Source organism: Haliotis cracherodii, unplaced genomic scaffold, assembly GCF_022045235.1.
Source record: "Haliotis cracherodii isolate W230 unplaced genomic scaffold, xgHalCrac1.p SCAF_6, whole genome shotgun sequence".
Taxonomy (NCBI): Eukaryota; Metazoa; Mollusca; class Gastropoda; order Lepetellida; family Haliotidae; genus Haliotis; species Haliotis cracherodii.
Window position 1 is genome coordinate 19,989,442 of NW_027266319.1, and position 24,071 is coordinate 20,013,512.

General features: G+C 40.6%; 1 protein-coding gene across 5 annotated transcripts in view; it reads right to left on the reverse strand.

Moving 5' to 3' along the window:
* Window positions 1-416: 416 nt before the first annotated feature.
* Window positions 417-24,071, reverse strand: part of LOC139446209 (cytosolic 10-formyltetrahydrofolate dehydrogenase-like) — a 56,894-nt gene continuing 33,239 nt past the window's right edge. For all 5 annotated transcript variants that reach the window (XM_071227534.1, XM_071227535.1, XM_071227536.1 and 2 more), the window contains exons 16-25: window positions 22,489-22,594; window positions 21,270-21,357; window positions 16,969-17,062; window positions 16,047-16,146; window positions 14,129-14,227; window positions 13,229-13,394; window positions 10,949-11,054; window positions 9,516-9,715; window positions 7,175-7,252; window positions 417-6,650 (exon numbers count right to left, since the gene is read on the reverse strand). In XM_071227534.1, coding sequence (XP_071083635.1) covers window positions 7,194-7,252; window positions 9,516-9,715; window positions 10,949-11,054; window positions 13,229-13,394; window positions 14,129-14,227; window positions 16,047-16,146; window positions 16,969-17,062; window positions 21,270-21,357; window positions 22,489-22,594 — 1,018 coding nt within the window. In that variant the 3' untranslated portion in view covers window positions 417-6,650; window positions 7,175-7,193. The remainder of the gene's footprint in view (window positions 6,651-7,174; window positions 7,253-9,515; window positions 9,716-10,948; window positions 11,055-13,228; window positions 13,395-14,128; window positions 14,228-16,046; window positions 16,147-16,968; window positions 17,063-21,269; window positions 21,358-22,488; window positions 22,595-24,071) is intronic.

The following is a 24,071-nucleotide window of genomic DNA, read 5'->3' on the forward strand; positions in this document are numbered from 1 at the left end:
GTCCTGAATACTATAACCCCCGCTGCGCGAAGCGGAGGACAATAATCGGTGCGAACCAGGATTCGAACCCGCAATTATAGGTTTCTGGCGTGCCCAAGGGACGCAACTCTGCACAGCGAATCGGGGCGCCTTAGACGACTGGGACACACAAAGAGGGTAGGAGGTTGCATCAACATCAACTACTTGGCGACTCCCCGAAAAGAGATCTATATGTGCCTCATTGTTATTTAAAGCGGCACTCCACAATACACAGGCTATGTGATATAGCCACAGACAGAAGTGAATATTGGGGAAATATAGATCAACTAGACAAACGACCACAGAAATCCAATCATAAAGAAATTTGTGACGGTCAGTTGGTTGACATCAATACTGAATTGACTAAATGTTTTGACAAAACAATAAACATGTTATTGACACAGATATGTTTATTTCATGTACTATTGTTGCAAACCTTCACACTTCCACCACCTGAAGCTTGACAGCTTGTTGTCCACATGTCAAGCTGTGTTGTATTGTATCTATTAACACTGCCAATGGCGATAAACCACTAAGGACAAGTCAAGGATGGGTCATGCCATCGTCAAATTCACATTAACACTGAATCATAATCCCACAATAGCTTCAGGGGCGGGGGCCCTTTTCTAAAGTAGGAAACAGATTAGTAGCTCATCATGGCAATAATAATAATAATAATAATAATAATAATAATAATAATAATAATGTGATTATTATTATTATAATTATCCGGAAGATGTATCAAGACATATGAGGTTTCCTATTACGGTACACCCACAGAAGTGTATAGACAATCAACAGTCTTGATTGATTCTTGTGATTACTATAGCATTTGCTTTTGAATTCAAATTGTTCAAGTTTAACAAAAACTAACATGGATACCATGGTTAATACACAAGCTAAAGGTAACTTCTCATAAGTCAAAATAATAGAGTCTGGACCAGACAATCCATTGATTGACATGAGCATCGATCCGTGCAACTGGGATACGATGACATGCATCAACCAAGTCAGCGAGCTTGGCCACCCTATCCCGTTAGTCACCTCTGACAAGCAGAGTCACTCTAAACTAATGCAAAAGGTCATCAGAAGACATGTTTCCTAAACATTTACCACATGTGGACAAACATCACTTGCATCCGTGGAATCCTGTTTAACATGTACGCTTTGACAGCTATTACAAAAATAGTATTTATTCTATGTACAAATATTGTGGAGGGTTACAATGTAGCACGCACTTAGTAACTTCTATATACAGACGATAAAGTAGCCGCTAACATCAGTGTCACCTTCCACAGGGTAATTATATTAATAGTATGTATTACCTACGTATACGGGATATTATTCCAGGTGTAAATGTTTAGTGGTCACAACAGTATTGACTGGCATTTGATTGGCTAGTAAAGATGCACTGTTTCTGAATAACTAACACCTACGTCATAGTACACCAAATATACTCATCACCAAAAGAAACGGAAAGCAAAGAAACATGTTGAGAAGTATGTACGTTGAAAAGGGATGTGTACCAATAAGTAACAAAGCTAACAATCAGTCAAATATTACCACAGTGTCTTTAATCAATTAACAAAATGCGTCATGTTATTTCCAAACTGTACAAGCTAATCCTGCTTGAGTCAAATGGTACATCTTAAGTCATGGATCTTTGACATCACGTGTGATGCGTTTATGAGCATCGGTTCACCTAATATCTCTTGATTATGAATAAGTCTTCATATATTAACCAACATATATGGTATTCGTGTTTCTTTTGGAGGTGATAATATATAGTCAACAATAGCTTCATGACTTTCTCTTGCATCACGTAGGTATGTTCTCAAAGTCGATTAAACTAAAATAAAAAGAAATCTTGTGTAAAAAAGACATCCTGTGCAACAGGCCGCCTCTCCCTTGCTAATTCAAGTGTACCGCATTTCCTCCAATAAGCACGATGCAGTTAACTATTTCAGCGATTAGCCGGCCACCACTAGCTTGCTTATCATTTCAGGGTCAATGTGAGCGAGTGAGTATGGTTTTACACCACTTTTAGCAATATTCCAGCAATATCAAAGCAGGGGACACCAGAAATGGGTTTCATACATAGTTCCAAATATCGGCGATTCAAACTCAGGCCTGAGAAAACGCTTTAACCACTAGGCTGTCTCACTGCTCCTCAGGATAAAAGTGCTTGGTTGGGGCCATTGTTATTGTAGATGACTTTCTGTATGTTAAACCTACATACTCAGCGCTTATAGAGACCTGGAACCTTCCAACAAAACTACAATGAACCACAAATAGGGCTGCATCGATACTGGAAGGTCACGATACGATACGCATCTCGATATTCTGGTCACGATACGATACGTATCTCGATACGCAATGATAAATAAAACAAGACTTAAAGCATGTCAAGATTGAACCTTTCATGATTTTGGAACAGTCAAAATTATTTTATAATAACAAGACTACTGAAGTTGGAACTTTCTCTAACTTTCCTTAAAAACAATTCAAAGTTCAAACACCAGAAAATAATTAATGTACTCCACCGGTGATACAACTTTAAAGAATTTTATCAGGAATAATATATTCCAATATCGTGTTACCTTAGTTGCAGCTTTTACTATATATATATATATATTTCAAATTATAAAAACCACAAGTGTAGCATTTTGGTACTGGTGATTGCTGTTGCAGGATATTTTTACGTATGGAACAATTTGATCAGTCACCCTAGGGACTTCCCGTGCTACATGTATTTCGATTGCGAAAACGTTATGTTGACATATATTCGCCAAATTGCCACACACATGACTTTTAAGGAGTCAAAGTATGGCATTTTTAATATATGTATCCATTCTCTAGCAACTAAAGTTCGTTTCAATACGTCAAAAGCGGTAATCTGACCGTGGTTGCAGTATCTCTTCACACACGATTTCACATAACTTAATGAAAACAATATTAAATGAAATTTTGAGTAAAATTAATAAAATATATTACAAACACAAGTGCAGATATATAATGAACACGTTTTAATAACAAGATAGTATAGTAATGGTATTTAATTGCGTACTTCAGTTCGGATTTGCTGACAGGTATTTCCGGTGTTATGTGCTTGCGGGGATCAGCTGATAATGTTTTTGAGATGGGGAAAGACATGTCGGTGTAAAACCTGAGCTTATTAAAAATGTAAGTACGTTTTGGGGAGCCATGCGTTACCGTGCGCTATAACCAAGTTAGCGGGTCAAGTATCGCGATGCATCGGAATATCGGTGTATCGTTTCACCCTTAACCACAAATATGGTTGAACCAGTTGAAAATGGACATCCCAGGACTTCTAGGTCTGGTAGCAATATATCCCATTGTATGCTGGGAACTATTGTCAGGATATTAGTTACCAAGGACAATCAGCAATAGTCTCCAATGGACAATGTATACACCGGGCTAACACGAGGCAAAGTGATTTCTTACATTAAATCTGCTTCTACCATAGCACTTATTAGAGTTAATACCTTAAGTCTTTCTGCAAAATATTAGGAGTTGTTCAGGGTAGAGATAATCAGTACTTCTTTGTCTACTAATCTCAGGGGCGGTCGGGTAGCCCAGTAGTTAAAGCGTTCGCTGGTCACGCCGAAGACCCGGGTTCGATTTCCGACATGGGTAAAATGTGTGAAGCCCATTTCTGGTGTCCCCCGCCGTAATATTGTTGGAATATTGCTAAAAGCGGCGTAAACCCTACTCACTCACTCACTCTACTAATCTCAAGGACACATCCTGTACACCATCACCGTCCTGATCAACACCACAGCGACACCGAGTTACATCAACATCATATTACATCATGCATTGGCAACGGCCATTAATTACCACTTAGTTTGCACAATGGGGAATAAAAAAAGTTTTTCAGATGTATTGTTATTATTATTATTTATTCATACAAGGATCACCTTTGCCTTTATGACCATATGAAGCACAATACAACATGAAATGCCTGTCAATTGTCACGACTGTGAGCCAATCATTAGTGAAACAGGTATTCTAAACCTGGGCAATATAACACATGTTATATAGATAGTTTAACAACAGCATTTGGGCCTGATATCAGGTGAAGGTTGTTTGTACTCTTGTCAACAGTAGTGTCTCCAAGTCAACAATATTCTACGGCCTGTGTAATCATTATCACAGGTAGCAGGATTTGATTATCACATTTATCTTGAACCATATGGTAATACAAGTTAACAGACACTATCACTATTACAGGGTTCTACCTTTGCTATGACACATATACTACACAAAAGAAGTTAAAGAACACCCACTTCTTTCATGTTACTCCAGTTATTGCATAAGAGATTAACTCTAGTAATGGGAAAGAACTGGGTGTTCCTTAACTTCTTTTGTGTAGTATATGACAGTTTAAGTCATGAACAACATCTGGAGTTTATACATTAGGTCACAATAAAAATCAATCAATAAAATGTGCAATGATTAACTATTGACACCATGATGTTTGTTCTGATGGGGTTTTATGTCAGGACCAAAACAAAAGTAAAGTAAACAAAGACAACAGCAAACCAGACAGAAAAACCTGCATAGCACTTTTATCATAAAAAGACATAAAAACGCAAATAGCACAGTGAGCTTTTCCCATTTTGGGATAAGCACTTGTCATAATAACAAACGCAGCACTTCTCATAATTAAAAATAAAACTTCAATAGCACAGTAAGCTTCCCATTTTCGGCCAAGTCTCTAAATAGAATCCTCTGAATTTTTCTATCAAAAATATATTTGATATCAAAACACACAGATGACATTATATTTATCATCAAAATGAATTTTTAATTTTTTTTTTAGTTTGTAAACAACACAAATCAGTTTCTTGAATGTAAAAGTACAGCTAACCAGCTTTAGTGGCAGCGGGATTAATGATGTCATTTGATTGTGACATCATTGTCATTGATGACATCACAATGGTCTTCAGAACATTGTGATGCAGTTTCATATCACCGATATGACCAGTGGAAGTTTTGGATGATAAAACACAATAATATGGACGACAGAGAACTGAGTCAACACAACACAAGCAGATGTACCAATTCTGCCAATAATAAAATTAAATCAAAATATTAAGATATCATTCATACAATTAACAACAGAGACAAGAAAGCCCATTAACTGTCCAACTCGGGAGCTTCCAAAGATAACAGGCAAACTTCCATAACAAGCTTATAGCCAGCACATCATTCCAAACACCTTACATAACATTGTATTATGTACATAATGCTCAAAATCATAGTATTAAAATTAATATTAAGTATAAGATAAAGTTTCTACTCAATAAGTCAAGTCTTGTAAGTAGACAAATGCAAACTACTGAAACCCAATTACATAGTTATACCACTGAACCTCAGAGGACAGGTGTCGTGATATGAATACATAAACTATAAGGATTGTTTCCAGTTTGATGCTGATGTAGCCCTGAGCATGATCAAAAACAAAGAGATCTTGTTTTCAGCACAGGTACTCCCTTTCAAGCAGACATTCATACAACGTAGTCGGAATAAGAGGAAGTTATTTACATTTTGGAGCATTCACTGTAGGGTATTTGCACTATTTCTAAGATCAGCATTGTCAGTAAGTACTACAACACAATCAGTCAGTAGTATGACATAATCAGTCAGTACAATGACACAATCCGTCAGTGCAAAGAGTCAGTGCTATGACACAATCAGTCAGTGCTATGACACAATCAGTCAGTGCTATGACACAATCAGTCAGCGCTATGACACAATCAGTCAGTGCTATGACACAATCAGTCAGTACTATGACACAACCAGCCAGCACTATGACACAATCAGTCAGTACTATGACACAATCAGTTAGCACAATGACAGTCAATACGACACAATCAGTCAGTACAATGACACAACATTCAACAAATAATCTTAGTTCTTAGAGAAAGGTATACACTTAAGTACAAGAAACTAGCGGAGCAATAAGGTCACTCAGTGAAGGTGGGTCCCAGACCTGTACCTTGAAACAGGCCAGCTACGTCAATCACATATGACAGACCTTCTACTCTACTTGACATTACGAGATGAGGAGATATTGAGCAGCAAGTTTTTGTCTTACACGACATCCTGACAAACAGACAATGCAGTTTACAATCCTACAGTGAATAACAGAAAACCAGTAGGAGTTAACATTCACATTCAGTTTTTAAACAGATCAAGCCTCTATTTCTATAAACCAAAGTCTAGAAAATACACGACGACCATGTCCAATTTACACACACTGCACTAACTACTACGGACCTAGATTTGAAAGGGCATTAAACTGAAACAAACTCTTCACTAAGGCTACAAATATGGCCTCAAACTATTTCTTGATTATCCTTATGGTATAAATCTTGCTTCAGTATAAGTACCTATGAAGTACTGACTGCATTATATAGTAAGCAACTTGATTCACAGTACTGTGATTCTCCCATATCCCCCAAGCAGCCAGGGACACTATCCTCTATGACGGTTCCTTCAAAGCAAAGCAGAGAGGCAGATAGAGTCTTTGGTAGAAGCAAGGTACACAGGACTAGCTGGGTGTTTACTGCACGTCCACCACTGTCAGGCACTCCATGGAGGTTCTGCAACAGAACGGACAAAGAATTCTAGTAACATATTTATGGCAGTCTGAGAGCTGCGTGGTAGCCTAGAGGTTTAAGCACCCGCTTGTCATGCCAAAGCTGCCGGTTCGAATCCCCACAATGGCACAATATGTGAAGCCCATTTTCTGAGGTGATATTTCTGCAATCTCTTTAAGGTTGAATCACCTCTTTGATATCATTGTGGGAGAGGTTGAATGTTTCCTGTTAAGTACATAAAGTAAAGAATTGGAGCATCTTTAGTTTGTTTATTTGTTTTTTTGTTTAACACCCCACTAAGCAGTAATCCAGCTGTATAACAGTGCCAAGTAAATAAGATTGTCCATACCAGACAATCCAGTGACGATATTGTGAACGATCCACAACATGGGTGTACGATGACACACAAGCAACCAAGTCACCAAGCCAACCGATCACTGAAATCATCCTTTTCGATCAGCATAGGTTGCTGGAGGCTAATCCTAACCAGAAGCCCCCGGGAGAAATATGTTAACAGCAGTACACACCAATCATTCCCAGGGTGCCTTAGTGGTACTCCACTGTCACAGCCTTCGTCTTGAGGTATTCATTGAGAGCCTCCTGACCTGCAACACACAGTGTCATAAGTAAATTGTCATGGAAGTCAGATACACGGTCTCTCAAATACTATACATTTGGAGACGCTACGTAGAGATATTTGAGCTAAAGATATCCATGAAAGCATGTGGGAGGAGAAGGCTATACTGTTGTTTCCATTCTACACACGTCTACTTTGTATCAGGATAGAACAACAGAATGATTTTGTTTGTTGTTTAACGCTACACTCTGCAATATTCCAGCTATATGATGGCAGTCGGTAAATAATCGAGTCTGGACCAGACAATCCAGTGATTGACATCATGAGCATGCCATTGGGATACGATGACATGCGAGCCTGTCCACCCGATCCTGTTAGTCACCTCTTACGATAAGCATAGTCGCCTTTTACGGCAAACATGGGTTGCTGAAGGCCTAATCTCTTGTCATATAAGCTGTTTTAAAGGGTGAGTGAGTTGGGTTTAATGCTCTCAGTTAAATCATGGAATGTCAGCTTAATGTGGGAGGAAAAACGTAAATGATGCAAGCATCAGATATTTACTACTTTGGTGAAACACGCGATCATGGGTATAGCACTATCAGATAATCAGGGTAACCCGGGATTCAAACCGTGATCACAGGTGTCTGGTGCGCCTAAGGGAAGCAACTCAGCTCAGCAAACTGCAGAGACTGAGGCCACTGGGACACAGTGACAAGTGGAATTAAATGCCACCTCACAGGGGTTTTACCATTGTGCCCAGCATGTAACACTATATCTTTAATAGCTATAAAGTGAGCGTCGAAGGTGGTGGAAAAGCAGAATACTGTTAAAGAAGCATGATTACACTGGTGACGTATATGTCCGCAGATAACCCGAATTTTAAGGACCAGAAAAAAGATTCTGTAGAAAGGGGTCGGCTTATCCACAGGATACACTTTCATGATAGTATTTTTCAGATCGTGATCTGTCAGAAACATCGCCTGAATGACGGTCCGATAGATTACAACTTCCCGAAAGTTTGGAAGTTGCCACAACTACAGCCATTGTTGTTGTAAATTATCAATAAAGTTATTATTATACCCAATGTTGTCATTATTTAAAAAGTTATGCATGTTACTATTTCCGATCATAAGTTTTCAATTGAATGTTCAAAGTTTATCATTCTTCATAAACTCCACGATCTTCACATATAACAATATAATCCACAGATGAAATCGCCAATAGCTATTACATACAGGTTCATAAATTGATAGTGAACAAGTAATGCTGAACAGTCCCAACTCCTTCCCAAAGCGCGACACCGTCGTTACCTTCCCGCTCTTATTGCTGCCAACTAACGTCCATCACAAGAATGTTGAAAGTTTTCCCTCTAACCCCAAATGTAGTGACATGTATATTTGTGTGTATGTCTTTGTAACGGATATTCTAGTGCTTCAGGATAAGGTTTATCACTGAGTTACTATTTCCCAGATAATTAGTGAGTGAGTGAGTTGGGTTTAACGCCGCCTTTAACAGTATTCCAGTCATATCACGGCGTGTCAGCTTAATGTGGGAGGAAAGCCCCAAGTGATACAGGTCTCAGACGTTTACCACTTCGGTGAAACCCACGAGCATAGGTATGGTGCTGACAAACCTAGAAACATAATCGGGGCTAACCGGGATTGGAACCCATTTGAATATATGATCAGAATGGTTCTAGAAAAGCACTTAACTTTCCCAATACATTCTCACAATACAAATTCCATGATAGTGGAAATGAAAAAGAAACTTAATTTGAAACAACAAAAATTTGATCATGTTGATGGGGGAAGATTATTTGATGTCGCGACTGTCATCTTTTGTTTGTGAACAAAATATCAAAAGCTCCACTGCATGCATGGTTGCAGGCTGCCTAGCACAGCGAGGAGCTTTGACTGTCAGCATCCATAGTATAGAGAGATGTACTAACGGGATATCACTGTGTGGAGCTTGATGTCTGTATGTGACCATAGGGCTAAAAGAGTTACTTCCCCTTAACTCACATTTGGAGAAAGGATAAGATATATGGATGAACAACTTCTTTATTACAATTAGGAGCGACGTTTTGGTATAGGTTCTAACACCGTTATCAAGCAAGTGATGTTCATCCATATATCTTAGCCTTACTTAGTACTCAAACTTCTAAATGCCTCTCAAAAAAGTTCACATTTGGTGACTACTATGGAGTAATCAAATTGTGAAGCATGCTCAATTTAGCAGCTATGACAAATCTGCATTGTTACATTAACAAGATATGAGGGGGAATATATTACCCAAATCTTTCCCAAATCCTGACTGCTTGAATCCACCGAAGGGAGCGGCAACATCAGTCTTGTTGTAGGTGTTGACGAAGACAGTGCCTGCCTGGATGCTGTCAGCAACGTGAAGAGCCTTGTTAATGTCCCTGGTAAAGACGCCCGAAGCCAAGCCATACTCTGTGTCATTGGCGCGCCGGATCACGCCTTCTACATCCCTGGAAGACAGATGAGTGAGTGAGTGAGTGAGCACAGGTTTGGTGCAAAGAAAACCGAGAAATACAAATCTGGGATTCAAAGCCATAACCATCGGTTTAAAGCACACCTCAGGGAAGATGGGGGGACACTTCAATAAGGAATATGGTATTGTTGGATACTCCCCAGGGAGCTGAGAACATAAAATATCAGAACGCATGAGGCTGGTATTGATACATGTTTGATACAGTGTATATTGATAACAACCCATCAGATTGGTTCGTTGGTTTGTTGTTTAACGCCACACATAGCAATATTCCAGCTATATGACGGTGGTCTGTAAATAATTGAGTCTGGACTAGACAATCCAGTGATTAATATCATGAGCATCGATCCACGCAATTGGGATACCATGCCATGTATCAACCAAGTCAGCGAGCCTGACCACCCAATCCCGTTAGTCGCCTTTTACGACAAGCATAGTCGCCTTTTACGACAAGTATGGATTGCTGAAGACCTATTCTATCCCGGAATCTTCACGGGTCACAACAACCCATCAGAAAACTTGGAAGTGTGTCTGATACACTTTACACTGACACTGATACATCAGAAAAGGTGGAGATTTGTCTGATATGCTATAAGCCTGGTCAATGGATCAGTGGGTGCTTGATACTGTTTCTGATACTATTAGTTATGGTGTCTTCAGTCATATATATATATATATTTTTGCTAACCTGATATGACACTGTAAAAGGCAACAAAAGACAACTGTAACAAATTTGTTATGCCGAAAAGTATACGCTATCTGGTATCCACATCACACGTCATGTCAAAATGAAAACTCGACACACAGCTTACAACCGTTGACATCAAAGGTCAAAGGGAGACCACTCTTCAAACATTAGAGGCCAAATCTTGTTGATAATTTTAACTATCATCTTTATCAATAAATCATGAACGTGATCATATAAAAAAATAATAATGTCCCTGCACATAAAAATTAATGATTTAAAATACAAAACAGTGTTAAATAACAAATTTCTGTACCAGAATTGTCATGTGAAAAATGTGTGGTGGGTGTTGGAAAATCCAAAATGGCTGTTACTGACAGTAAACAGTCTCATATTAGGTCAGTAACAACCATCTTGGATTTTTGACGGTATACAGGTTCATATGGGGTTAGTAGTTCTGCTCTCTGATTGGTCAATCTCACTTTGAGGCATAATACTGATACTGAAACTGAAACTGATACTAACCCATCAGGAAAGGTGGAGATGATCATAATCGGGCCGAATGATTCTTCTTCAGCTACGAACATGTGATCCTCGACCCCCGTGAACACTGTCGGCTCCAGGAACAGGCCTGTAACATCACACAGTCACTCAACTTCAGTGTCCCGAATATTGCTGACAGTTTTGTAAATCAATAATAACTTTGCATTAGCACTGCTGTTACAAAAAGTGAATTACTGAAGTTTGTTTGTGATAGAACTCATATTTCTAGCAAACATGACGATGGGTCTGTAAATGGCATTCCTCTGGCAAATTCAGATTATTTTCTGAAAACATATTTTCATCTTTTCTGTCTGTCCTTAATTTCTACTCATTTTACGATCATATATTGCCATTCAAGTTTGTGTGAGGTGGTACTGAACTGCCATTTTGTACTGTGTTGAAATTTACATGTTATCTTCAAAAAAATTGCTCAAACAAGTACCACACAACCAAACCTGGCCCTATCTCCACCATACAACCCACCTAGCCCCTATCTCCACCACACAACCCATCTGGCCCCTATCTCCACCACACAACACACCTGTCCCCTATAATCTCCACCACACAACCCACCTGGCCCCTATCTCCACCACACAACCCACCTGGCCCCTACAATCACCACACAACCCACCTAGCCCCTATAATCTCCACCACACAACCCATCTGGCCCCTATCTCCACCACACAACACACCTGTCCCCTATAATCTCCACCACACAACCCATCTGGCCCCTATCTCCACCACACAACACACCTGTCCCCTATAATCTCCACCACACAACCCACCTGGCCCCTATAATCTCCACCACACAACCCATCTGGCCCCTATAATCTCCACCACACAACCCACCTGGCCCTATCTCCATCATACAACCCACCTGGCCCCTATCTCCACCATACAAACCACCTGGCCCCTATAATCTCCACCACACAACCCACCTGGCCCTATCTCCACCATACAACCCACCTAGCCCCTATCTCCACCACACAACCCATCTGGCCCCTATCTCCACCATACAGCCCACCTGGCCCCTATAATCTCCACCACACAACCCACCTGGCCCCTATCTCCACCATACAACCCACCTGGCCCCTATAATCTCCACCACACAACCACCTGGCCCCTATAATCTCCACCACACAACCCACATGGCCCCTACAATCTCCACCACACAACCCACCAGGCCCCTATAATCACCACACAACCCACCTGGCCCCTATCTCCACCACACAACCACCTGGCCCCTATAATCTCCACCACACAACCCACCTGGCCCCTATCTCCACCACACAACCCACCTGGCCCCTACAATCACCACACAACCCACCTAGCCCCTATAATCTCCACCACACAACCCACCTGGCCCCTATAATCTCCACCACACAGCCCACCTGGCCCATATCTCCACCACACAACCCACCTGGCCCCTATAATCTCCACCACACAACCCACCTAGCCCCTATAATCTCCACCACACAACCCACCTGGCCCCTATAATCTCCACCACACAACCCACCTGGTCCCTACAATCACCACACAACCCACCTGGCCCCTATAATCTCCACCACACAACCCACCTGGCCCCTATAATCTCCACCACACAACCCACCTGGCCCCTATAATCTCCACCACACAACCCACCTGGCCCCTATCTCCACCACACAACCCACCTGGCCCCTATCTCCACCACACAACCCACCTGGCCCCTACAATCACCACACAACCCACCTGGCCCCTACAATCACCACACAACCCACCTGGCCCCTACAATCACCACACAACCCACCTGGCCCCTATCTCCACCACACAACCCACCTGGCCCCTACAATCACCACACAACCCACCTGGCCCCTATAATGTCCACCACACAACCACCTGGCCCCTATAATCTCCACCACACCACCCACCTGGCCCCTACAATCACCACACAACCCACCTGGTCCCTACAATCACCACACAACCCACCTGGCCCCTATCTCCACCACACAACCCACCTGGCCCCTATCTCCACCACACAACCCACCTGGTCCCTACAATCACCACACAACCCACCTGGCCCCTATAATCACCACACAACTCACCTGTCCCCTACAATCACCACACAACCCACCTGGCCCCTATAATCTCCACCACACAACCACCTGGCCCCTATAATCTCCACCACACAACCACCTGGCCCCTACAATCTCCACCACACCACCCACCTGGCCCCTACAATCACCACACCACCCACCTGGTCCCTACAATCACCACACAACCCACCTGGCCTGTCTACTTGCTTGCCTCCGTACACCAGCTTGGCTCCTTCCTTCACACCATGGTCGATGTACTCCAGCAGCTTGTTGAAGTGAGCCCGGTGATTCTGAGGCCCGTGGTCGGTAGATCTGTTCAGCGGGTCACCTATCTTCATCTTCTTGATTTCTTCAACCTGCCAACAGAAGATTTCCTCAAGGTTTCTTTTCTACAAAACAGTGAGTGTGAGTGAGTGAGTGGGGTTCAACACCGCTTTTAACAGTTTTCCAGTTATATCACGGCGTGTTAGCTTAATGCGTGAGGAAGGCCCGAAGGGTTACAGTTTTATACTTCTTTCAGCTGTAATATAGCAATATCATCATTTGAACCCAATTTCAGTTATATCACAGAGTGTTAGCTCAATGTAGGAGGATGGCACAAATTGATGCAGGTCTTAGATGTTTAATTACCACTTTGGTGAAACCCACAGGTATGGCACTTACAAACCTCGAAACATACTCAGGGTGTGAACTGACCCCATGCTAATAGGTTTCTGGCATGTCCAAGAAACACAATCCTGCACAGCAAATTGAGGCTCCGTCGATGCCACCCATACCCATGCCAACACTGAGAATTGGCATAACACACTGTACCCCTTTCAGGAATCAAACCAGGGTATTTTGCATGACAAGCCAACACTTTAACCACTGGGACACCCCTCCGCCCTTTTTCACAGATAGATTTGTGGTGTTCATGTTTTGTCCGAATACAAACTATTCCAGTGAATATGAGGTAAAATATTTATCTTTTTGATGCAGCTTTGTCTCTCAATTAACATCTACGAGATATTTTCTGTATTAACAAGATCCTGCACCTTCATACATATACATTTTTCATGGCCGAACTTTATCGGTATCTTGCTCAACTCACCACTCGGCGGACATACTCGTCGTGTATGGACTCCTCTACAAACAGCCGCCCAGCTGCAATGCAGTTCTCTCCCTTGTTGAAGAACACAGAGCTCAATCCCTAGAAACATGAAAGTGTCCAATTATATAATAGCCTAGCTTTGTAATGAAAAATGAACTTTCCAACTCATAAACACATCAGTAAGTATTAAACATATGATCAAAACACAATTAATTTAGTTGTTTGCAAACTATCAATCAGAGAGGGTATGGAAAAAGCCTCAATACCATGCCCTACATGCATTGGCTACCAGTCTAGGCAGCACTCCTGCAGTTTAGATTCCAGAGTCAGGAATATGCTGGGTTTGTTGGTTGGTTGGTTTGTTGTTTTACGCCGCACTCAGCAATAATCCAGCTATATGACGGCGGTCTGTAAATAATCATGTCTGGACCAGACAATCCAGTGATTAATATCATGAGTATCGATCCACGCAATTGGGATCGATGACATCCATCAACCAAGTCAGCGAGCCTGACCACCCGATCCCGTTAATCACCTTTTACGACAAGCATAGTCGCCTTTTACGGCAAGTATGGGATGCTGAAGACCTATTCTACCCCGGAATCTTCACGGGCCGACTATGCTGGGAGTTGATCCAACAGTAATAGTACTTGCAAAGTGGTGAAGGTGGTTCAACAGACCAGTGGAACATGTTATTTTGTTTACCTTTGCCAAACAAGAGTCATCAGGAGATGACATATCCCAGTTTGGACACTAATACCCCACTCTTGGTTCATTGCCAATGGATAAGTTCAGTTCAGTGAAGAAAAATGCTGTTTAGTAATTTTCAGTCAAAAGATTTTTCACCACTAGACTGATCTGTATTGCAAAATTCATCAAGAAATATTTAACAGTTTTGGAGTTCTGCTTTGGAATTGAGCACTACCCTCATTTTTAGTGTAAATCCAACTTGTCATGAAAACAACAACAAAAATCAGAAGGAAAAAAAATCCCAAATCACCAAAAGGCACCAGGTCACCACTACACTGATCTGTATAACAAGTTTCATAAAGAAATACTCAATGGTTTGGGAGTTCTGCTCCTGTAACGAGCGTCAGTATCATTTTTATTATAGTCAAACTTATTGTCATGAAAACATAACAATCTAAGTGTCATCAGGAGATGACATATCTCCCTGGTCTGGTGCAACTTTTGGTTTGTTGCTATTAGATACATTCAGTTCAGTGAAGAAACAAATAATGCTGTACAATATTTTTCAATATCACAAATCATCAAAAGGCACCAGTTCACCATTAGACTCATCTGTATAGCAAGTTTCATCAAGAAGTATTCAATGGCTTTGGCGTTCTGCTCTGGAAACGAGCATTAGCCTCATTTTAAGTAAACATATTCATGAAAAAAACCAAAACAATTAAAATAAATATCCGAAACCATCAAAAGGGACCAGTTCATAACTAGACTGATCTGCATAGCAACTTTCAACAATAAATATTCAAGAGCTCAGGAGTTCTGCTCCAGGAACGGTAAATGGATGGCGAACAGACGGACGTGCTGATCACTATATCCCCCCATTTTTCAAACCAAGGGGATGAAAAGGAGAAGAAAGAGGTGGAATAATGACAACACAAAGGTCTTAGCACAGTGAAATTGTTTAAAACAATTGTATAGTCATCTGACAGTTAATTGTCTGTGGGTCCTGTGATATATTTTATACTGGTCTTGATATTGCAGACTTTCTGCAGAATCATACTTTTCTTCCCAAACTGGCTTCCACAGGAGACATCAATCTGGTGAGATCAAACCTCACAGTTTGACACTTTTATTGCCTAGATATATTTGATATCCAAAGACACTCGGGTGAGATTCTCAACTTGTCCAAGCCACACTTATCAACAACTGTAAAAGGTGAGTATCCTACCATCCTGACGGCTTTGTCCATGTCACAGTCACTGAAGATGATGAGGGGGGACTTGCCTCCCAGCTCCAGGGACACCTTCTTCAGGTTCGCATTGGCACAACTGTCAACAGAGTCAACTACAGTGGTATCTCTGTACAACCTGTCTTACATCAATGATGCACTTGCAGCAGGCATGTGGCCGCGGCCTTAGACAGTGGCAGACAAAGTCAGTGAACAAAGAGTGATTGGATGTTGTGTTACGGTGTTCGTGCAGCAGTTATACAGCTATCTCACTGTAGCCTGCATGTAACAGATTCTGGACCAGACAAACCATTGGTTGATCCTAGTGGCATGGATAAATACCATTAGGGCACAAGGGAGGAATTCAATGAGTGAGTGAGTGAGGATGGTTTTATTCCTGTTTTAGCAGCAGTATCCTGGCAGGGAACACAGGAAAAGGGGCTTACCAGGAATTCAATGAGTGAGTGAGTGAATGAGGATGGTTTTATTCCTGTTTTAGCAGCAGTATCCTGGCAGGGAACACAAGAAAAAGGGGCTTACCAGAAATTCAATGAGTGAGTGAGTGAGTGAGGATTGTTGTATACCTGCTTTAGCAGTATACAAGAAAAAGGGGCTTACCAGGAATTCAGTGAGTGAGTGAGTGAGGATAGTTTTATTCCAGTTTTAGCAGTATACAAGAAAAAGGGGCCTACCAGGAATTCAATGAGTGAGTGAGTGAGTGAGGATGGTTTTATTCAAGTTTTTAGCAGTATACAAGAAAAAGGGACTTGCACGTTGTACCCATGTTGAGTATCAAACCAAAACCATCAGCTTGGTGAGTGAATGCCTTAACCACAAGGCTACCTCACAACTCTCCAGAATTCAATGAAGAGATCTAAACTCTACATGCATGTCTGCAAGTGTCTACAGTCTTCCAGCTCACCTGGCCATGATGGTCTTGCCGATGGGTGTGGATCCTGTGAAGCCAAGCTTCCTGACATCGGGGTGGTCTGACAAGGCCTGCCCCACCTTGGAACCTAGGGGAGAAGAGTGAGTGAGTTGAGTTTAACACCAATTTGAGTCCAAATTTACTACCGACTCCCTATTACCTGACCCTACCCGGTACCCACTGTAGGTCTCAATAAATGGGTACAAAATGTCTGATTGGGAATAGTTGGACCGTAGCCTTAGCAAAATGTATTTCGATACACGCACAAAACGATCTGGCCATGCACTAACTGAAGTTGCTTTATCTTTATTCAAACATATAAAAGGAATGCAGTCATAATCAGGACTTTAGTGACTTGTAGTGTAACCATGGAGTTCTTGATAATTATTGTCATTAAACAATATGTCACGTGACTAACCATGGGTCTGGGTAGTCCTGTGGGTACCCGGGTCCTACTAAGTACCCACCCGACCCGGGTACCCGAGTTACCTGTCCCAGCCCTAGTCACAACTATAGTAACATGAATATGGAAATTCATACCTAGTCATAACTATAGTAACATGAATATGGAAATTCATACCTAGTCACAACTATAGTAACATGAATATGGAAATTCATACCTAGTCACAACTATAGTAACATGAATATGGAAATTCATACCTAGTCATAACTAAAGTAACATGAATATGGAAATTTGTACCTAGTCATAACTATAGTATCATGAATATGGAAATCCATACCTAGTCATAACTATAGTAACATGAATATGGAAATTCATACCTAGTCATAACTATAGTAACATGAATATGGAAATTCATACCTAGTCACAACTATAGTAACATGAATATGGAAATTCATACCTAGTCATAACTATAGTAACATGAATATGGAAATTCATACCTAGTCACAACTATAGTAACATGAATATGGAAATTCATACCTAGTCACAACTATAGTAACATGAATATGGAAATTCATACCTAGTCATAACTATAGTAACATGAATATGGAAATTCATACCTAGTCACAACTATAGTAACATGAATATGGAAATTCATACCTAGTCACAACTATAGTAACATGAATATGGAAATTCATACCTAGTCATAACTAAAGTAACATGAATATGGAAATTTGTACCTAGTCATAACTATAGTATCATGAATATGGAAATCCATACCTAGTCATAACTATAGTAACATGAATATGGAAATTCATACCTAGTCATAACTATAGTAACATGAATATGGAAATTCATACCTAGTCACAACTATAGTAACATGAATATGGAAATTCATACCTAGTCATAACTATAGTAACATGAATATGGAAATTCATACCTAGTCACAACTATAGTAACATGAATATGGAAATTCATACCTAGTCACAACTATAGTAACATGAATATGGAAATTCATACCTAGTCATAACTATAGTAACATGAATATGGAAATTCATACCTAGTCACTACTATAGTAACATGAATATGGAAATTCATACCTAGTCATAACTATAGTAACATGAATATGGAAATTCATACCTAGTCATAACTATAGTAACATGAATATGGAAATTCATACCTAGTCACAACTATAGTAACATGAATATGGAAACTCATAATTCCAATTTGGGAATTATTACTGACATTTGCTGCAGATTTGGGACCAAGTATTGGCCCCTGAGAAGGTCTAGATATATCCCTGAATTTGATCCTCTTTCAAATCCATAATAATAACCAGAATACCCTTACAATACTGTTACCATCTTCTACAAATTACAGAGAATAATACAAAATGATGCTTGGAACATTGCCTGCTCAATTTGAAGGAAACATACTCTCCTATTAGTGAGTGAGTTGGGTTTAACACCGCTTTTAACAGTATTCCAGTTATATCACCGCGTGTCAGCTTAATGTGGGAGGAAAGCCCGAAGTGATGCAGGTCTCAGACGTTTACCACTTCGATGAAACCCACGAGCACGGGTATGGTGCTGACAAACCTACGAACGTAATCGGGGCGAACCAGAATTCGAACCCACAATTATAGGTTTCTGGCGTGCCCAAGGGATGCAACTCTGCACAGCGAATCGCAGCGCCTTAGACGACTGGGCCACCCGTGCCCCCTACTCTCCTATTAACTATCAACGATAAACTATCTGTGATATTTGTGCACAGTTCCAGTTTTCAGTGTAGAAAAAGGTGTGACATGTCTCATGATCAGATATATTGCTATATGCTGAGTCAGCTGTGGAGAGTTTATACATTTGTACATTTTATATGATAATATAGAGAAGATAAATCAGGGATTTTGTAACAGTTCGTTGTGTCTTAATCCGTGTTCATTATTTCTGTGTTCTACTGTATAAGGTACAGGGCGTATATTGCATGTTACTAAATCATTCAGGTAATATTTTGTGTGACAGACAAAATATGATCCCATAACAACAGACACTGCTATGAAGCATTTGTGATATTTCTGTCACTAATCCAGTGTGTAAATACTTGTCTCATGAAAGATTTAAACTCTGATCATTCTGGAATGAGAGCTGTTGCACATCTTGTCATGACGCCATGGTGTTCCTCCACACCCAAACAGGGGCAGACAACTCTTGGTCTGACCTGTCCCCTTAAACGTGGAGGTTACAAATTTCTTGACATGCAGCATTCAGCTGTCCTATCACTGCCCCTAAATGTTGGGAATTGCACCCTTCTACAAACATAGTAACATGAATATGGAAATTCATACCTAGTCATAACTATAGTAACATGAATATGGAAATTCATACCTAGTCATAACTGTAGTAACATGAATATGGAAATTCATACCTAGTCATAACTATAGTAACATGAATATGGAAATTCATACCTAGTCATAACTATAGTAACATGAATATGGAAATTCGTACCTAGTCACAACTATAGTAACATGAATATGGAAATTCATACCTAGTCATAACTATAGTAACATGAATATGGAAATTCATACCTAGTCATAACTATAGTAACATGAATATGGAAATTCGTACCTAGTCATAACTATAGTAACATGAATATGGAAATTCATACCTAGTCATAACTATAGTAACATGAATATGGAAATTCATACCTAGTCATAACTATAGTAACATGAATATGGAAATTCATACCTAGTCATAACTAAAGTAACATAAATATGGAAATTCATACCTAGTCATAACTATAGTAACATGAATATGGAAATTCGTACCTAGTCATAACAAGAGTAACATGAATATGGAAAGTCGTAATTCCAATTTGGGAATTATTACTGACATTTGCTGCAGATTTGGGACCAAGTATTGGCCCCTGAGAAGGTCTAGATATATCCCTGAATTTGATCCTCTTTCAAATCCAAAATAATAGCCAGAATACCCTTACGATACTGTTTCCATCTTCTACAAATTACAGAAAATGATGCTTGGAACATTGCCTGCTCAATTTGAAGGAAACATACTCTCCTATTAACTATCAACGATAAACTATCTGTGATATTTGTGCACAGTTCCAGTTTTCAGTGTAGAAAAAGGTGTGACTTGTCTCATATATTGTTATATGCTGAGTTCACTGTGGAGAGTTTGTTATATATGTTTATTTTATATGATAATATAGAGAAGATAAATACAGGATTTTTTTAACAGTTTGTTGTGTCTGTATTCATGTTCATTATTTCTGTGTTCTACTGTATAAGGTACAGATATATAAATATATTGTATTATTATTAACCACTAGGCTACCCGACCGCCCCTGGCCCCTGAGAAGGTCTAGATAAATCACTGCATTTGATCCTCTTTCAAATCTATATATTGCATGTTACTAAATCATTCAGGTAATATTTTCTGTGACAGACAAAATATGATCCCATGACAACAGACACTGCTATGAAGCATTTGTGATATTTCTGTCACTAATCCAGTGTGTAAATACTTGTCTCATGAAAGATTTAAACTCTGATCATTCTGGAATCAGAGCTGCTGCATATCTTGTCATGACGCCATGTTGTTCCTCCACACCCAAACAGGGGCAGACAACTCTTGGTCTGACCTGTCCCCTTAAACGTGGAGGTTACAAATTTCTTGAAATGCAGCATTCAGCTGTCCTATCACTGCCCCTATAACCTAAATGTTGGGAATTGCACCATTCTACAAACGACAGTTCAGCCAAACATTTTTGAGCATCTTTGGGCAACTCCCGATACATCCAACATGTCTGCCCCCTCCTGATGTCCTGCTACAGAGGTGAACTGCATGTATAGATGCCTGAGACACACGACTGCACCCACCTGCACCAGGGATGATGTTGATGACTCCAGGAGGGAACCCCGCCTTCACCACCAGCTCCGCAAACTTCAGCGCTGTCAGAGGTGTCACCTGCAAATTTAACAATACTTTGATGTTCTCTGGTGACACACACCTGGGAAGCCCCTGTGAGGATTCCAGGGAAGAATACCATATTCGACGCAATAAGCACCCCACTCTAATAAGCGCCCACGGCGACATTTGCTACTATATTGGCTAGTGAACAATCCCAAATTGGCATCCATTCCGATTGGTCACTGTACACAAGACATTTATTTGCATATAAGAAGCACTCATGTGTCATATGCACCCTTAATTATGGGCAATTAAATTCTGGAAAAATATATCTGTCGTATATAAACATTTCAGGCAGTCAGCATAAACCAGGCAATTTATCTTTCAACTCTGGTTTTTTTTCACCCAAAAAATATTCTAATGAGATCCCCCTATTTCTAATTTTGAGAGCGCCCTGGGTGCTTTTTGCGTCGAATACGGTAGGTACCTAGTATCTCAAGCATGCCATCAAGGCTGACTAAGGATGGTTGGATGGTTAGCCTAGGTGTTTGTCCTGTTGCACCAAACACTGTTCATCCCTTCAGTCACTGGATTACCAGGTCCAGACTTGATCAAAGCTGCCAGGATATAGCTGGAATATTGCTGACTGTGGCATTGATCAAAATAGCTCACTTAGCTTGCAGTACATCCAATGACATTCATCTGTACAGCATAATTAATGACACTTATCTGTACAGCATAATTAAAACACTCACCTGTGCAGCAAACGTAATGACGTTTACCTGTGCAGCATAATTAATGACACTCACCCAAGCAGCATAATTAATTACATGCACCCGTGCAGCATAATTAATGACACTCACCCATGCAGCATAATTAATTACATGCACCTGTGCAGCATAATTAATGATACTCTCCTGTGCAGCATAATTAATGACACTCACCTGTGCAGCATAATTAATGACTCACCTGTGCAGCATAATTACTGATACTCTCCTGTGCAGCATAATTGATGACACTCACCTGTGCAACATAATTAATGACACTTACCTGTGTAGCAAACGTAATGACAAGCAACTGTGCATCATCATTAATGACCCTCACTTGTAAAGAAAATGTTAATGACGCTCACCTGCATGGGCAGTGCACCTGATGATATGCACCTGATATATATCTAATGAAGCTCACCTGGGCAGGTTTCAGCACAACTGTGTTCCCTGCAGCTAGACAGGCAGCCATCTTCCATGCCAGCATCATCAGGGGGTAGTTCCACGGCACCACAATGGCACACACACTGTACACAAAGTCAGACAGTGAGTGAGTGAGTGAATGAGGTTTTAGAAACATACAACAGCATGGCACCAAGCATGAGACCCACACTTATACCGTATTTTCTTGAGTATAGTGCTCACTTTTTTTCCAAAAAAGACAGCTGTGTAACCGGGGTAATCACCGGTAGATTCCAAGAAAACGTGTGTACAGCTGATTGCTGTGTCCGGCTTAGTTTAAGAGAAAATACACAAGGTAATCTTAATCCCTGGATATAAAACAATGCCTAGCTGAATAAAAATACAATTTAAACGGTAAATCAACATGTCTGGTGATTTCTTATCTCAAAATTGAATTTGTACTGATGAAGTTTCTCATCACCCGTTCGTTTGCTGGACTTCGCTGAAGGGTTAAGATGTATGATTTTTCTGCGCATAATATTAAAAAAAAAATTTTTCCAAAATATTGAACCCGCTAGAGGGGGGTGCGCATTATACATGGGTGCGCACTATACTCAAGAAAATACAGTAATATCCATGCCGAGACTCACAAACTCAGCATGGCTCTATGGGGACATGGGAAATTGGAGATGAAATGGTGAGGTGAGGTGAAATGGGGATTATTGCACTTATATAGCGACGTGCATGCACATGTGTGTGTTTGTGTGTGTGGCTGCTTGTACTAGTCCGGACTGATGCCGATTTATAGTGCTAGCTCACTGAGATACCATGCCGCAGTTTAACATGAATACCCCACTCAGACAACAGTATACTGACTCTGAGCCGACCAGTCCTTGTTTTAGCCCCTTAATGCCGAGCGCCAGACTGGGTAACAACAAGTACCATCTTTTAATGTCTTTTGGTCTGACGCAGCTGGGGATCGAACCCCGGACCTTCCGCTCTCCGGGCAGACGCTCTACCACTAGACCACGGAGGCGGTTTTGAGATGAAATGGGGTTTATCATCGTGTTGAAGATTATTGCACTTATAGAGACATGTATGCATGTGTGTGTGGCTGCTTGTGCTAGTCTAGACATCCCCTGGGTTTATAGTGCTAGCCCACTGAGATACCATGCCTTTGAGATACCATGCCACTTAGATACCATGCCCAACTCGGACGCAGTATACTGTCTCTGAGCCAAGCAGTCTTTATTTTATCCCCTAATGCCAAGTGTCAGGCAGGGAAACAACAAGTACCATCTCTTATGGTATCTCTTTTAGGTATGATATGGCTGGGGATCGAACCCCCGACCTTGAGCTCTCCTGGCAGAGACTTTATCCAGTAGACCATGAAGACAGTCAGACATGGGTAAGAATTGATCCTCAGCCATTTATAACTCCATAAATGCATAAAACATATATCAACAATAATCACTTCACAGGCTGCTTTATTAATAAATAAAACCAAAGAAACTGTAGGCACCAATACAAAATCAGTGATATCATTCAACACAAACTTGCATCACAAGCCCCGCCTATTCTATTATCAGTTAATTAGGAAAC